The sequence below is a fragment of the Meles meles genome, chromosome 1, assembly GCF_922984935.1.
Source record: "Meles meles chromosome 1, mMelMel3.1 paternal haplotype, whole genome shotgun sequence".
NCBI classification, from domain to species: Eukaryota; Metazoa; Chordata; class Mammalia; order Carnivora; family Mustelidae; genus Meles; species Meles meles.
The window spans coordinates 33,809,569-33,827,304 of record NC_060066.1 but is presented as its reverse complement, the minus strand read 5'-3'; the positions used below and the strand labels follow the sequence as shown (position 1 = coordinate 33,827,304).

Sequence of the window (17,736 nt, the reverse complement as noted above, 5' to 3'; positions counted from 1 at the left end):
AATGCAAATATTTCGTTTTCTGCTACCCTGACTGCCATCAAGTGAAGGACAAGTCTCCTTTAAGAAATACCAGAGAACTGATAACATAGAGAGATAAAAAGAAACCTAAAAGCACAGAAACTTTTTAGTTTGACCTTCAGTTAGTTAGTTCTTGGATGAAAAACGAGGGCCGTGAAGCAGGTAATAGACAGATTTGAAAAAATAAGAAGTAAACTCTTCTGGATTGTTACACGCTCTTCGGCAACAACTGAATGGGAAAGGAAGGGCAAGACAAAGTTCCAGAAGTCGGCAAGTCACACTTGTGTGAAAGTGCTCTAAATTTATATCGTCTAAAAACATGACTCAAAGAGACATAATCACAGCCTATAAATATCCCCCAAGCAACAATATATGTGGAAATAAAGTAAGTGAATTATTCACACCCGTAGGTGCGGGTCATTTCTCTTTGTCTGGTTGTCTAAGAAAGACAATGCTTTACCCCTGAGCTGGGGTCACCCTCACAAATGGAAACAGCCAAGGAGACTCTTAAGGTGGGTCCTGCTGCAGATGCCGGGTGTAGGGTTAAAAAGGGGAGCTGCGGGGAATGGCCTCCCATGGCTCTTGATGCTATTAGGAATGAGGTTGGATCACTCCATTGACTATTTTTTATTTCTCCCTCACCTTGAAAAGGAATAATAGAGAATAGAATTAAATTCAAAAACTCTTTCTGTGACTGGCCCACTTGACTGTAAGAAAACCACAGACCATGAACAAGCACATCCAGGAAAAAGTGCTCTGCTTTGGTGTCAGGAGAGAGCATGGTGCCGAATCTCGTGAAACACACTGAAGTCTGCAAAGTCAAAGCCACTGTTCACAGACGGCATTGTGTTACAGTTTTCCCACTGCCGAAAGGGAGAGTCCTATCTGCCTTACCTCGTAAGTCACGTTTCAGATAGCACAGCATTTTTTTTTAAAGATTTTATTTGTCAAAGAGAGAGAGAGAGAGCAAGCACAGGCAGACAGAGTGGGAGGCAGAGGCAGAGGGAGAAGCAGGCTCCCTGCTGGGCAAGGAGCCCAATGTGGGACTCAATCCCAGAACTCTGGGATCATGACTCGAGCCGAAGGCAGCGGCCTAACCAACTGAGTCACCCAGGCGTCCTTAGCAGAGCATTTTTTAAAACCACTGAGGACCGTGCAAATGCAAATGGTTGCTAATTATCATCATTATTAGACTCTCCCAGATGCAATGCTTCAAAAACACCATTTTTCACAAATATTTCTTCTGTGTGATCATTTTCTCCCTTTTGAAATTTTTGAGGTTTCCCGATTAAGAATCATCATCTCCTTAAGCCACAAATCATTTCAAAAGATCTATCTGCCCCAGTACTTGGGGCAGACTAAATTATAGCGGAAATGATGCTGGGCGGGCTCCTGCTGGGTGTACAATAGCGGGAGTAGAGTGATATTTAAAATATCAGGAGCTCTCTCAACACAGCATGCTCAATTCATCCGCAGACCAATCCACATCCAAGCAAAATTTTTTTTCCCCTTTGTCTTCCCAAGGACAGTTTCTCTAGTCTCGTGGAGAAGCTGCCCCAAATTTGATTTTATCTGTCTTAATTTCTTCTGCAGGGACAGGGGCCTGAGGATGTAACCACCAGATATCTAATTCTTAAGCAATAGTTCCTTGTTAGCATCATAACAAAGACCCTGAGCTCTGCCTTGTTGGTATCTTAGGACATTTACGTCAATAAGATGTTCATATGTACATCTAATGTACATATACTGTGTACTGTGCTGTACTGTGCTGAGAGACCATAAGCCAGCAACAGGCTGGTACATGGTCACTAATGCTTGCGATGGCTGTGGACTGCCCACCCACCATGGAGGCCCAGGGAGTGTTTAACTACAAAAGACAAGCATTTTCTATGGAAATATCTGGGGCTTATTTTTAAGCTCATAGCAGTGGTAGCCCTAGTGGTTTTCCATCTTCTGTTCCCCAGAGGTACCCAGGAGCATTTCAATCAAAGTTGGGCCCTTGTGACCATCGCACCTCCAAGAAACTAGAGATTTTTGCTTCGTACAGTAATTAACCTAGTAGACCTTGAATAAATGCCTATTCAGTGAAGGTAGAAGGCCTCATGTATCCCCCTTGGCACACATGCGCACACACGCACAGATAACATTATAGTATGTGGGATTTTCTCCAATACAAATGTGAAGGTTATGGAAGATACAAATTCGGATGCAGATGTTGTCTCTGCTAGTATCTTAGAAGGAGAACTTACCAGGGCTTCAGGCTCTCTATTCAATGCTTTCCTGAGTCGGTGGAAATTGCCAAATCCGCAATATTAACATAGAATTATGGAAATCGGAAACAAAAAGCTGGAGTCTACTGGGAATGATAAGCTCAAGATGAAATCAACTGGAAAATCTGGCTAACTAAAAGTGACATCATTTGTGCTGGAATTTTTCTATCTGAAAGCTTTAAAAAGGCTATAATTATTTTGAGTTTTCAAGTCAGCCCTTTTCAAACTAAGCCTCCTCTTTTCTTCATTGCTCTCTATACCGTTCCTCCGTGTGAACGAGGGTGCCTGCCAAGCTTACCACTGAAGTGGTAAATTCATATTAGTTTTACACACATGCGCATCTCCAGAGAATGAGAAGAAACACAACTTTTGCATCCTCTATGCCAAAGAAAACAAAGGAATATTTGTACATCAGAACTCTTATCGTGGGGCGCCTTGGTGACTCAGTCCGTTAAGAGTCTGTCTTTGGGGGCGCCTGGGTGGTCAGTGGGTTAAAGCCTCTGCCTTCAGCTCAGGTCATGATCCCAGGGTCCTGGGATCGAGCCCCGCATCGGGCTCTCTGCTCAGCGGGGAGCCTGCTTCCTCCTTTCTCTCTCTGCCTGCCTCTCTGCTTACTTGTAATTTCTGTCTGTCAAATAAATAAAATAAAAAATCTTAAAAAAAAAAAAAAGAGTCTGTCTTTGGCTCAGGTCATGATCTCAAGGTCCTGGGATCAAGCCTGTGTCAGGCTCCCTGCTCAGCAGGGGGTCTGCTTCTCCCTCTCCCTCTGCCCCCTCCTCACTCATTATTCTCTCTCTCTCTCTCTCTGTCTCAAATAGATGAAATCTCTAAACACACACACACACACACACATATACACACACACTTATCTTGTGCACAGGCTCAAAACACAGGGTAAATAAATCACCTAATAAGAAGTGTCTGATTGAGGTCAATAAATAATTTCTTTGCAAGTTAGTGCTTTTTTTCCATGGAGAAGCCAAAAAATACAAGAAAGCAGACTTACCTGGTGGCTTTTGGGTCCCAAATCACAATGTCTGCATCTGATCCCACAGCTATCCTTCCCTTTCTCGGATAGAGATTGAAGACCTTCGCTGCGTTTGTGCTGGTAACTGCCACAAACCGGTTTTCGTCCATTTTACCACTATGCTGTAAAAACAGTTCAAGAAAGAAAATGCATGTGTTTTAATGACCACATACGGAAACATCTCCTATCAATAAAAGTGCAAGACTTAGAACCCAACAGAACTGCACCTAATTTCTTACACTGTGGAGCCAAACACCTCTGGGGATGCTGGTGAGCCTTAAACTATCATAATGAGAATGATGGAGATGATGGGTTAACACAAGCCTGAAGATGACTTTTCACAAGCCTAAGCTTAACTCCCACCCTTCACTAATTTTCCCCATACTTCCCAGAATCACACAGACAACAGCTAGATGTTGGCAATAGTATTTTCAATTTTTGTTTAGAGGTGACTACCACTCGCTACTGCATTTATGATCTGGCTTATTTATGTAGACCTAAGAACGATGAGATGATCATGTAGACAACAGGTCAAATATTATAGAGTTAAAATAAGACAGACCTTTAAATCAGAGGACAAGACTTTTAGAAAGAGGAAAATCAACTCAAGAGATTAAATTTTGTGCTACTGAAATGTACATGAACCAATAATCATGGACGCTGTTATAAGGGATTTTAATATGGACATACTATGGATTAATGTGGTCTTTCTAAAACTATATGATTTGGGTTTTTTTGTTTTGTTTTGTTTTTTAAGATTTTATTTATGTATTTGACAGACAGAGATCACAAGCAGGCAGAGAGGCAGGCAGAGAGAGAGGAAGGGAAGCAGGCTCCCCGCTGAGCAGAGAGCCTGATGCGGGGCTTGATCCCAGGACCCTGGGATCATGACCTGAGCCGAAGGCAGAGGCTTTAACCCACTGAGCCATCCAGGTGCCCCTGATTTGTTTTTTTTTAAATGTTGAGAGCTTATCCTTATGTACATTTATATGGTTAGGAGCATCCTTAATAAGGTTTATTTAATTACCAAAGTGTCCATGTCTCACAAAATGATTAAGAACCACAACCTGAGAGTAATATTCCCATGAGTAAACCATCTCCATGTTTCATAAAATAACACAGTTTCTGTACATTATTAAGAAATATTCAATTTTTTAAAAGTCATTTACACACTTGCTGTATTATGGAAATTTGCCTTAACGAACATACTCATTATAATAGCACAAGCTCAGAGAAAAAGGTTGAACTTTTAGCAAGAAAATCTAAGCAAAGAGAAAGAGAGGAAGAGTCATGTGGGATGATTAGAGTTAGGGTAGAGGTACAGAGGGCTGAAAGATGATTAGCAGAAGAAAGGGCTATGGAGTCGTTATGGAGATCCTTACATGTAAACTGATCATTCAAATGTTATCCTATAAGTAATGGAAAATGTTAAAGGGTTTTAAAGAAGAAAATAGCATGAATAGTCCTTTGTTTTTGGAAGGCAGCACTGGTACTAGAGGATAACATAGGCAGTATAGTATAGGCAAGCAAGAGCCTGCAGGAGGGGCACCAGCTTTGAGGCTACTGCAACGGTCCAAACGAGACAGCCTTCAAACTAGAGTAGTCAACATGAAGATGTAAATGAGGAGCCATGTTCGGAATCCAATTGGCAATAACTGGTAAATAATTAGAGTTAGGAAGAATGGTATGTGGAGGGGATTCTGAGGTGTGAGATAATGTCATCTAAGGGAGGGCTTCTGAAAAATGGGTGAGAATGACATGGCAATGGTGGCCCAAGTATAACCAGGCAAGTCTCCCCACTGATCCATACAACTACACGGCTCAAGTGGATGGACGGGTGAACATATGAACATTTAGCCACCTGATTCTTCTCCATGCTCCAGGAGACATTTTTAAATCATGGACGTTTAAAAAATTTCTTTTTCTCAATTTTGGATTGTTATTTATGTGACTTTATACAGCAGTTTCAAAAATATGATATACAAAGATCCTCAAAAGGGGACATCTACAAAAATTTCATGAGAGGGAGACACGAACATAATAAAAATCCTTCATGTATTTTCAATCATTCCAAGTATTTCCAGCACTGATACATGAGGAACTGGGATTCAAACAAGAAATCAAGTAGAAGGGCTATAACAGACTTAGAGGGGAATCCTCCTGGTACCCAATCTAAATTTATCCCCTAATGTCTGCATAATGATGCAAAGCATCATCTAAACTTAATTATGCAGAGATGAAAGTGATTTTTTATTATTGTCCTGGAGGATGGGGTGGCCATGGTCACGGTGCCACGTTCCCAGTCTCCACTCTAATAAAAACAATCACAAAGCTTTTCTATGAAGGTTTGTGGCACTTTGGTCCTGAAATCAGCTAGATCTTGGCTAAAGAGTTCAACAAAACAAACTGGGTCCTGTGAAACTCACCACGCCTTTTTCCCATATTACTGACATCCGGTCCTCAACACCGTTCACTCCATTGGGAATCTTCGTGAAATCATCCTTCCCCAGAGCTTTCTGGCAAGTGTTGAAAGTGCAGTGGTCAGTTCCTGTTGTGGTTAGATCACCACTGAAAAAGAAGAACACACAAGAGTGTGGGATGAGTAGCTAAAAGACATCAGACGAAAACTACCAGAACCTTTCCTGTTCTTCCGATGCCCTTCTCAACTGAAAGTCAGAAAGCTGCAATGGACAATGAGTGACTTTTTCAAGCACATATTTCAGCCATACCCATCTCTATTTTAGGAAGCACTTTCGGAAAATAATACTCTTTTTTTTTTAAGATCTTATTTATTTATTTGACAGAGAGAGAGATCACAAGTAGACAGAGAGGCAGGCAGAGAGAGAGAGGGGGAAGCAGACTCGCTGCTGAGCAGAGAGCCCGATGCGGGACTCGATCCCAGGACCCTGAGATCATGACCTGAGATGAAGGCAGCGGCTTAACCCACTGAGCCACCCAGGCGCCCGGAAAATAATACTCTTAGAAGAAGTGTGAAGCAAGATCATGTTCAGGTCAGAAAAACTGGTTCTAGACTCCATCACATGCTAGTTTTATGATTATGAGTTTGTCCAATGCTCAGGTTTTTTTTTTAAGATTTATTTATTCATGAAAGACAGAGAGAGAAAGAAAGAGAGAGAGAGAGAGATAGGCAGAGGCAGTGGGAGAAGCAGACTCCCTGCAGAGCAGGGAGCCCAGTGTGGAACTCGATCCCAGGACTGTGGGATCATGACCTGAGCTGAAGGCAGATGCTTAACTGACTGAGCCACCCAGACGCCCCTCCAATGCTCAGTCCTATCTAGAAACTGATGATGATGATGATGATATGTAGTCGATGATAATTATTTTAGGATCACTGGCAATGACATAAGGGAAAATTCTTTGCGAGTAGAGCACTACACAAAGATGAACCTCAGTGACTCACATGAACAGAGGCAGCCCCTGGCCAAATGGCAACATTGAGGTGAGCAGAGATGGGACACTGGCTGGGGATGTTCATGTCACCAGCGACAGAGAGCCCTGCTTTGAATTGTGAATAATCTTGGAGATGTAGACATGTGAAGGAGGAAGTAGGCTGAAAGAAAAAGGTAAATGAACTCTTGAACTTTTGTTGTGAAAAACCCTTTGTTAACTTGAGTCTAGTACCTGAATGGGGAGTGTTGGGGTCTCCAAGAAAAGTAATCATAACTTCCCAGAAAGTAGCATCTCTGAAAATAGTTTGGATGGTCGTTCATGGGGATAACCTCTCTGAGGGCAGGATTTTGCCTTTCACTCCTCTGGTGGCTCTGCCCTAGATCATAACCTGCAGATGTACACAGGCACATCCGCTTCTTGGGTTATATCGCCATAGAAGAATATTCAAGAATATGTGAGTGATTAAAAACAAAGCGTCAGGAAGAGACTAGGTTCCAGGCAATAGGTGATAGAAAAGACAAGGAAAAAGTTAGAAGAGAATGAAATTTTAGTAAAAATTATCTGATTTCTCTGTGTCTGGGCAAGATTTTGACACCATAGCATAATTAAGCCACTGCTTTTTTGGTCTCAAGTGAGGGACTCCTCACAGTCTATCATGTCTAGTAGAACAGAATATGGATGGAGGTCAATGAAGGTCAGAAGGTTAAGACATGACGTCCTCCGCTCAAACCCAAGACTCATATGATACCTTATTTTGGCAGACCTTTTCACAATCATTTGTTAAATTATTACTTAGCCAATAGATTCATGAGGAAGTGAGGCGTTGAGGGGTCCGGTCGCAGGGGTGGCCCCATAACATGGTGGGCTGCATGGTGCCACTCTCTGTGCCAGTAGTGCGTGCCGTCTGTGCCCAGACTTGCCGCGATGGGCTCTCCATAGACCACTTTCCCTGGAAACGTCAAAGGAAGCATTCAGTCCCTTCATTTGCTCTCAAGAGAACCACCTGACAAACACATAAATATGAGTCTTCTCTGTGCTAGCAAAGGATGATAGGAATCCCAGACCACAAGTCACCTTTCACGGACAGGATTTAAAAACAAAACTACTACTGCTTCGTGAGCATTTACTATGTTCTGCCCAGGTGCAGTGCACGCTGTGGTAGATGATTATACCCACTCCCCGACACTAGGCTTGACCCCATGGCCAACTTTGGCCAATTAAATACGAAAGGAAGTAACACATGCCGAGTCTTCCTTCTGTCCTTAGACTACCCCAGGTGGCTTCTTCAGTTGTGTCTCAGGATGCAGAGCATATGGAACACAGTTAGTGCCAACCCATGATGGACATGAGTCCGAAGGAGAAAGAAATCTCAGTAGTTGGAGACCGTTGACATTTCCGATTCAGCTGTTACTGCAGCCTAAGCCTAATCTAGCAAATGCTGGCTGGTATGTGTGCCATTCTAATGAATTGATCTCAAAACCCTACGGGGCAAATGCTATTATTATCCCCATTGAAAGATGAAAATAAATAACTTCTGTACAGGTGCATTACATGCACCCAAAGTAGCATGAATGGTGTTGAGGAGGTAGGATCTGAATCCAGGCGTTTTGGACTCCAGTCCTAACTTCTATGCAAATACTACCCTGGTGACAATTATCACGTGGTCATATGGAGTTCAACCATGGTATAGCTCTGGTACTACTCGATTGAGAATCTCTTCATATCCCTTAAAGGATAAAAAAAAAAAAAACAAAAACAAAAACAAAAAAAAATAAAAACCATACCACCAACCAAAAAAACAAACAAAACTCCTCCAAAAACTTATGTTAAATAAAAGAACACTCAGATAATAAAATTATAGCCAGACATGCATATTTTAAAAAATCATGCAAATGAGGCCATCAAGAGCACACAATGTTAGGAAAGCTAATAGTGTCTAGTGAATTTGAATTTAAAATCAGAATCCTATCTCTGATTAGCGTTTGTTGGGATAATAGATGCACCGGCATTGAGCTGATCGTCCCCAAGCCCTCACAGAGGTGAACACAGAGTAAGGGATGCCAGCCCACGGAAGTCTGCGAACTTCGCTCTGGCTAGTCAGACAGTGGATTTCAGTGAAAATCCTGATAGAGCTGAAATTAACTAACTTCGTCAGAGGATACTGACCACTGACCATGGATGGCCATCACCTGCCTGCGTCAGATTCAACTGGAATGTAGCCCCCTCTCACAGATCATTTCTTTTCCTAAACTAGCCATTTTCCTCTTGCAAACCACAAAACAAGGCTCACTGAAGCCTAACAAACCCTGCTTCTTAAGTAACCAAGTATCATGGTCAGTAACAGTTACCTCCCAAGAACATAGACACTGCTAAGATCCCTCTCTTTCATGCCTCTCTTTCTCTCTCTCCCTCTCACGTGTACGTGCACACACGCGCGTGCGCGCGCGCACACACACAAACACACACTGAATCCCATCCTCTTTCTGTTTCTTACTGCCTTACTCCCAGAAAAGAGGAAATACCATTAGTCTCTCATTGTGCTGTGTGTAGGACAAGGAACAATCCTTTTTAATGTGAACTAAGAGGTAGCATACTGTTTGCTGTAGGGTGAGCGGGCAGACCCCATATCTGACTGGCGGGTATGGAGAGACCTTCCTATCCTAAGATAACATACAGATAGATGCTCAGACAATGGAAAACTCAGAGACTTGATCTGTAACCACTTTACAAGCTGCCGACTCAGGATTTTCCACGGTGCTTCATCATACAGGAAAGATTTTTATCACATGCTCTATTCAATCATTTGGCCATCAAGGTGAGATGGGGATACATTCCAAAGTTCTACAATTTTAATAGCTCTCAGGAAAAATTAAAAGTGTCAGCATCGACCAGGAGTCTGCCAGGATCATTTTGAAACCAGATGACATGTAATCTCCTTGGAAAGTTTTAGCCCCTTTAAAATGTGATAGGCCATGGTTTTTCGTATATACAACAAACTCTTCATTAATGGGGCCATTTTCTTTCTTCCTCTTTTTTTTTTTTAAGATTTTAATTACTTATTTGACAGAGAGAGACACAGCAAGAGAGGGAACACAAGCAAAGGGAGCAGGAGAGGGAGAAGCAGGCCTTCCACCGAGCAGGGAGCCTTGTGGGGGTCCATCCCAGGACGCTGGAATCGTGACCTGAGCCAGAGGCAGACGCTTAATGACTGAGCCACCCAGGTGAACGGGGCTATTTTCAATGGTTTCCCCATAAACATCTACAAATATACTTTTAAAATTTTAAATAAAAGGTAAAAATTCCCAATTACTCTTTCCCCTATTTTACAACAGTCCTAAGGCATCTTCAAAAAAAACTGCCAGTATGTAAGGAGGAAAAAGGGGAAGGTAAACAAGGGGCCTGGGTCCTGGGTAATCCATAAATTAGAGAATCAAACTGGATAATTCAGCATAATTGAGAGTTTTATTAGATTTGGGCCAAAAATAAAGTAATAGTAAAATTATCTAACATATGTATAGCACTCTATAGTTGGCAAATAGAGTTTGAATGTCATGTATCTCATTTGACCTTCATGGCAACCCTCATGCTGGTTTGACAGATAAAGGAACTGACACTCAATGAAACGAACTAATTTGCCCAAGTCACACAGGTAGTAAATGGTACACAGAATTAGAACCCTAGTATTTTGGTATCATATCATACATACACATCACGTTACTAGATGAAGTGTCATTCTCCATTTCTTGGTAACGAATATGTATTCTGAAATGTTTACGTCAACCATAAGCCATTTGTGGATGTGGCTGAGCAATTTTCCAATTTCACTTACTGGTTTCATTTACTCTGCTTAGCAGGATGGTAATGAAAAGAGCTGTATCTGTCCTAGTCGGGCACTCTCCTGATTACACTTGAGACCAGATGGTTTCAACAACTCTCAGGAGATAGAACATCTTCGTCATTCATCTCCTCCCACTGTCTCAGCAAGGTTTGCACTGTACCCTGTCCACCCATACAGGGTCTCTCCTCCTCTCTCCAGTGTTTGGCCTGAAGCCAAAAGAGACTCTGCACTTATGATGCTATCTCCCACTTCAAGGAGTTTTTCCTGCTGAGTGTCTAAAGATTTCCAAATGATGAAACCTGTCAAGCCAATCCAAACTCCCCTCTGACCAGACAGCCCATTCATTAGATGAAAGTGATGGAGCAGGTGTTCATACTTTGTCTAGATTTGCAAGTAGCGCTTAATCAAGTCCCAAGATCTGTTACAAAAGGTTGAACAATGCAGAGAAGCTGGCATGAGTACCCAGGAGTGGAAGCACTGGCTACCAACAGAAAGCCAAACACATCTATAAAAATATTTTTTCCCAGCTAGAAGGATAGAGCAGAACCTTCCTGGGCTCTGTTTGGTTCAAAAAATACTATATTTACAAAGAAAGGAAATCTTCAACTAACAAGGAAAATACAGAGAAACAGCACAGTAGAGATCACACAGATTCAGGTTCAAATCCTGATTGTGCTACTTTTTAGTTAGTGACACGGGGCTCCCTGTTTAGTGGGGAGACTGCTTCTCCTTCTCTCTCTCTGCCTGTTGCTCCCCCAGCTTGTGCACTCTCTCTCTCTCAAATAAATAATTTTTTTTTTAAAAGGAACTGGGGCGCCTGGGTGGCTCAGTGGGTTAAAGCCTCTGCCTTCGGCTCAGGTCATGATTGAGCCCCACATCGGGCTCTCTGCTCAGCGGGGAGCCTGCTCCCCCCAGCCTCCCGCCTGCCTCTCTGCCTACTTGAGATCTCCATCTGTCAAATAAATAAATAAACTCGTAAAAAATAAAAAAATAAAAAATAATTAAAAAATTTTAAAAAGGAACCAACTCTGCCAACACTTTGGTCTTCTAGTATCTGATATTATGAGCATATTCATTTCTGTCATTTAAACTGCCCAGTCTGTGGTACTTTGTTATAGCAGTAAGTAAGTTCCAGAAACATTAGTTTCCTTATGGTTGCACAACTCGATTTTTCTTGTTTTTTTTTTTTTTAAACACAACTCTTTTTAAAAGAAAATGTTTTAGAATGGCCGGTCTTCAACTGCTTTGCACTTGGACATAAGGTCAATCATCTTGTTCTCAATTTTAAGGACCAGGGAGTGTTTGGATGTTCATGTACAGAAAAAGAAAGTCTGAGATTCAGAGTCACTTTGACTCAGCTCCACGTGTGTCTTAGGAGAAGCGCCGGTTCCTAAGCATCAGCTAACCGCGCCTGCGATAACAAGATTCGATTTATTCTTGTTCAGCTTTCACAAGCAATGGCAACCAGAGAGAGGGATAGCGGTCCCTGCGTGGACCTTTCTGCCCATCTCCTAAAACACAAGAGGAACATGGCAGGGGGTGCGGAGCAGGCAGAGCTTAAATAAAGTGGAAAGGAAGACATCGAAAACCTCTCTGTAATACAAGTTTACACTTTATAGCAATAAGCCTGAAAAGTAAAGCTTTTATAATCAGTACAACCCAACCCAAACCAAACCACATCCAACAAACAAACAAACAAAAACCTCAACCACAGTGTAGCTCGAGTCACTCTAAGTTACTTAAGGATCCGAATGAACATAATCTCTTCTGCAAATCCAATGCCCGGAGCACAGCGCCTGGCATATATTTGGTGTCCAATATATTTGGGGTTTTATTAATAAGTTCAGATGAAACTCTTATTTATACCCTAAAGACAGGAATATGGATATAAAGTCGAGTTGAACTTTATTAAGACAAGTTAAACTAGAAACTTAAAAAAAGCATTAATAATTTCAGTCATAGCTGGAAAACGAATTACAACAGATATACATCAAGTAGAGCATCGAGTAGGTTCTGAGAGAGGTCCTCATCATTTGAAATAGAGCACCAGAAACACAGCGACTGCACACGCACGCGAGGCCATTGATAATCCCAGAGGTCAACATGTAGAAAAAAGGGGCAGGGATAACCAAGCTACACAAACCAAAATAAAAAGTGTCACCGAAGCCGATGACACATGTCAACATGTATACTATTTGAACAAAGGCATGACTGGTGAGTGAGTGCGGTCTGGGGCCGGGCAGATGGGAATTTCTATATATGACAGAAATACAGCTGGTTTGTCCGACTTTACACGTGGGGTATGGAGCAAGGGAGGCAGATTCTGCTTCTGGAAGAAGAAAAGGATAGCATTCTAGGGGCAGCCTTCTGGTTCTCATACTTCATGTTTGCAAAAGTGGCTTCTCACATGAAGGATGAGAACTAACCTAGTTCTAGTTACTCAATTTAGATGAACTAAGACCAGAAATAAGCATGAAATTTAAATTCCTTGCCAACTGTCCAAAGCGATTCCGATTTCAATGGCTTACACAGGACGTGTTTATTCTTTTTTCCTGGAACCTGCTTTTTGTTTTTTTATTGCAAGTGCTAAAAGAAAACATCAAGGTAGGTACAAAGGGAACGCTCAGGCTTCAATTTAAAGTTGGGGATGCAATGTACATTTCCGTCTCTTTCTTCTCAGCTCACACCAAGATGTCTGAGAGATGGGCAAGCCCCACAGGTACTCTGAGAAGGAAAGAGGGACCACAGCTGACCAGAAGTTTGTGTCGATTTTAGAAAGACAAGAAAGAAGAGGGATGGCAATAGCTTATGAAGGACAGCCATAAACATAGATAGTCCAGGATTGCGACCAAGATGTCAAAAAAAAAAAAAAAGGAACATTGACTCAGCAAGAAACAATGTGGATGCCCATTTCTTTCCCCAGGTTTGGGGAACTCTCAGCTGTTCTTGCTTTAAATATACTTTTTGTCCCCTTTTCTTTCTCTTCTTCTGGAATTCCATATGTGAATATTGGTTGGTCTTTGTTGTTGCATTTCATCATTCTTGTAGGCTTTCATCACTCGTCCCATTCTTTCCCCATTTTAGTCGTCTGACTGGGTGAAAGCTCTATCCTTCCAGTCACTGATTCTTTCCTTTTGTGGCTGAGTCTACTTTCGAAACTCTCTGTGGAATTCTTCAGTTCAGTTACTATATTTTTTGAACTCTGAGCCTTCTAGGGTTTTGACGGGTTACTATTTGATGGTTACTACTTCCTTGTCAACCTTCTTATTTTGTTCATGCCTCTTGTTCCTAATTTCATGTAGTTGTCTGTTGCTGGTCGATCACTAAACTCCTTTATGGGGATTATTCTGAACCGTCTGTGGGCAGCGCATAGGTCAGTTACTGGAGCTTAATTAGCTTCCTCTGCTGGAATCGTATTTACCTGATTGTTTTGCGATCCTTGATTTCTTAGGTTTGTGTCTTCGTGTTTGGGTAATTTGGCAGAAACATTCACCAGTTGGCTCAGTTTGGGTCTCTGAGTGTGTCTGTTGATGTCTTTGGGCAGGCAGGGCCTGCTATTATGGTCTATTTTTGACTGAGGTGACTGTTTGAGGTCTGAGGACAGGGACTGGGGCAGGGGGGTGCCACTGGCTGAGAACAGTTGACTGGGATGGCTGGCTTGGTTCCTTACCCAAGTGAGGCTCTGGGCTCATCTCAGTTTCCCAAACAGGCTCTTGGGTTGGCAGGGGCCAAGATTAACGGTCAGCCTTGGCTATGAATGAATCCCCTGCCCCTGCACAGCATGGGGGGCCTCTGTGCCTGCTGCTAGCTGTGCTCTGTGTGACCAGCTCTAGCTGTCTGTCTCTGTGCATGAGCACTGCTGGGCCTCACAGCTTCTGGAATCATCGCCAACCCTTCTTGTCTGATGGCGTCGGAAGGCACTCCTGCAGCAGGTGGGGCCCTGACTCAGCTCCTTGCCTGTGCGTGAGCAAATGGGACTCTAGGGTCAGCAAAATTCCTGGTTTAGGGATCTGAACCGGGCAGATCTGCCCCCCTGACAGAGTCCTTTGGTCAGAGTGTGCCCCCCGCTTGGTTTTGCAGATAATCAAAGCTGCTGTGTGGGATTACTACTTGGGCACTGCAGGAGTGAACCCTCTGTCAAAATCCATGGGCTGGTTGTTGCCACCCTTCCATTCTTCCCCACAGTCAGAGGCCCAGTGGTTAAGCTCTGTGGATTCCCCTGAATTCCTCTTGATGTCAGATCAGAGCCAAGGCTCCCCAAAGTGATCCACAATGCTGAAGGAGGCTGGCTCTCCCGCTGGGTTCTCTCTTCCCACAGGAGGAACCAGAGCCTCAAGGGAGACCTCTACTGGTGGCGCTGCACTGGCCTGGGGGAGGGGCAATGCGGTCACTGTGTAGTCGCTTCTCTTACCCTCCTAATCCAGTCTGTCTTGGTCTCTGAGGTTTCGGGGGTGTCTCAGGCTCAGCCCTGGGTTCTGGGATTCTCTCAGTGGTATCTTACACTTGAATAGATGTTAGGCTGCTCCCATGAGGGGGAGCGAAGTGAGGACCGACCTACGACGCCATCTTGGTGACATCACTCCAACCGTGTGTTTCTCTTTCAAGAATAATAAAAAATAACAAAATGTTGATAATGTTTTAAGTAAAATTTAAAATGTAAGGCCAAAGACCAAAGCCAATTAAATACAAACTTGATATCTGCATTTCCTAACTCTGTAAATCAATTTCTTCTTCTTTTTTTTTTTTAATAGTTTATTTATTTATTTGACAGAGAGAGAGGTCACAAATAGGCAGAGAGGCAGGCAGAGAGAGAGGGAGAAACAGGCTCCCCACTGAGCAGAGAGCCCGATGTGGGGCTCGATCCCAGGACCCTGAGATCATGACCCGAGCCGAAGGCAGAGGCTTAAACCACTGAACCATCCAGGCACCCCCTCAATTTCTTCTTGAACAGAGTGCAGAGTAATGGGAAAAATTGGGGTTTGGGGCCCACACAGACTTGGGCTTGAATTCCAGGTTTAGCACCTACCAGTAAGTGATCTTGGGCTTAATTTACCAAACTTTTCCAAGTCTCAATTTCATCAGCCCCCAAACTGGTAAAACTTGACTCGAGCATTGTTATGACAATTTGAAAATTTAACATATATTAAAATGCACTAATGACATAATATATAGTAAAACAGGAAATGATATAAGACCTATTAAAATCTGTGCCAGGCATACATTAAGTACTCAACAAATAACGCTGGTTGTTACATAATCATTAACGACCATGCTGCTCTCTTTTGAGTAGATGGTTGGCAATTCAACAATAATATCGAACTTAATAGCATCGTATTGCTAGGCTACTACACTAAAGAATTAATATTTGGATCCCCTTTGTGCTTTCTGGAGCAGAGATTCTCAAGCTTTAATATTCGTATGAATCACCTGGGGTTCTAGTTTAAGTGCACCTTCTGAGTCAGTGGGTCTGGGATGGGGTCCAAGGTTCTGCATTTCTAACGAGCTCTCAGGGGATGTTGACACCACACTCTAGGGACCACACTCTGGTTGTCAAAGGCTCTGATGACAGAATGGGCTGGCAAAGGACTTACAGATAGGACGTGTGCATATCACAAACCTGTAAAGCTGAACTGTTTCTTATTTAAACATGGTAACGATGAACAGAGGTATATTGCTTGTTCATGTTCAGAAGTCACGTTAGATAATGAATGAGCAAAAGGTCAACGTGGTCCACCAGCTCCTGTCACTCTACTCTCCAGGGATCTGCCCCTGGGTTGGCGGATACAGTCACCATGGGAACAGTCTGGCACCGTTTATGCCCAACCCACCCCCTACTCCCTTCAGGTTCCTGCTTGATCACATGTGAGAGTTCACATGCCAGGCGTGGGAAAGCTCTTATGCCAATTTATTCTGGACCTCTGCGGCCTCTGACACATGGCCCCTTAGAGCATTTTCACAAGTCTGACTCGACTGGAAGATCTGGGTTGACATTTTAAATATTTCCTATTTATAGCCCCTTTGGAAAGGGATTTGGCAACATCCAAAAAGTCTATATGCATTTACCCTTTGAACCAGCAGTCCCACTTTGAGGACTCTACCTGGAAGATCCTCTTCCGTGGCAGGCAGAATAACGGTGCCCAAAGATGGCCATGTCCTCATCCCCACAAGCTGTGGCCATGTGCTCTCACGTGGCAAAAAGGACTTTGCAGATGTGATTAAATTAAGAACCTTGAGATAGGGGCTTTATCCTGGATTAATTGGGAGGGCTTAGTGTAACCCAATGGTCTTTAAAGCAGAAGAGAGGGACAGAAGAGGAGACCAGAATAATGCAATTTTCTCCACCCACTCCTGAGCTTGGGAGACGGAGCAAGGGAAATGTGAACCAAGGAATGTAGGTGGTCTCTAGAAGCTCAGAAAGGCAAGAAAAGGGATTCTCCCTCTAGAGCCTCCAGGAAAAGAACAAGCATGGCCGATAACTTGATTTTAGCCCAGTAAGATGTGGGTTAGACCTCTGACCTCCAGAACTGTTAAGAGGATACATTTGCATTGTCTTAAACCACTAAATTTGTGGCAATGTTTACAGTAACGATAGAAAACGAATACACGTTTCGCATAAAATAGCACAGGTTCAAGACCATCACTGTGGTTTTTTATGTAAGAGCTAAAGACTGAAACAGCCCAAGTGTCCATCACTACGGGACCAGCTGAACAAATACAGAGGCACACCACACCCGTAGGAAACAAGGGAGAAACTCTAGACCTAACATGAGCTGACTTTAAGACATATTTTCAAGTAGAAAGAAAAGCCAAATACAGAACACGAGATATACTATTTTATCTTTCCAGTAGGAAAGAAAGAGAAATAAGAATATGCATGTATTTTTTCATAAAGAGAAACATTATAAAGATAGGCCAGAAATAAATTAATAAAAATAATTACTAATGGGGTAGAGGATGAAGTTGCTAGGGGAGGAAGTAAGACTTCTCTGAGAATCCTTTTTTCTTAATATATAATTTTGACTTTCGCACCATGTAAATTCTTTACGTATTCAAAAAATAAAATTAAGGGACGCCTGAGTGGCTCAGTAGGTTAAAGCCTCTGTCTTTGGCTCAGGTCATGATCTCACAGTCCTGGGATCGAGCCCCGCATCGGGCTCTCTACTCAGCGGGGA

The 17,736-nt window shown here is 42.8% G+C and overlaps 1 protein-coding gene across 1 annotated transcript in view; it reads right to left on the bottom strand.

The window, feature by feature from the left end:
* Positions 1 to 17,736, bottom strand: part of DPYS (dihydropyrimidinase) — a 76,283-nt gene that overhangs the window by 38,740 nt on the left and 19,807 nt on the right. Inside the window, exons 5-7 of the mRNA XM_046021940.1 lie at positions 7,519 to 7,675; positions 5,742 to 5,883; positions 3,295 to 3,437 (exon numbers count right to left, since the gene is read on the bottom strand). Of these exons, the coding sequence (XP_045877896.1) occupies positions 3,295 to 3,437; positions 5,742 to 5,883; positions 7,519 to 7,675 (442 nt within the window). The remainder of the gene's footprint in view (positions 1 to 3,294; positions 3,438 to 5,741; positions 5,884 to 7,518; positions 7,676 to 17,736) is intronic.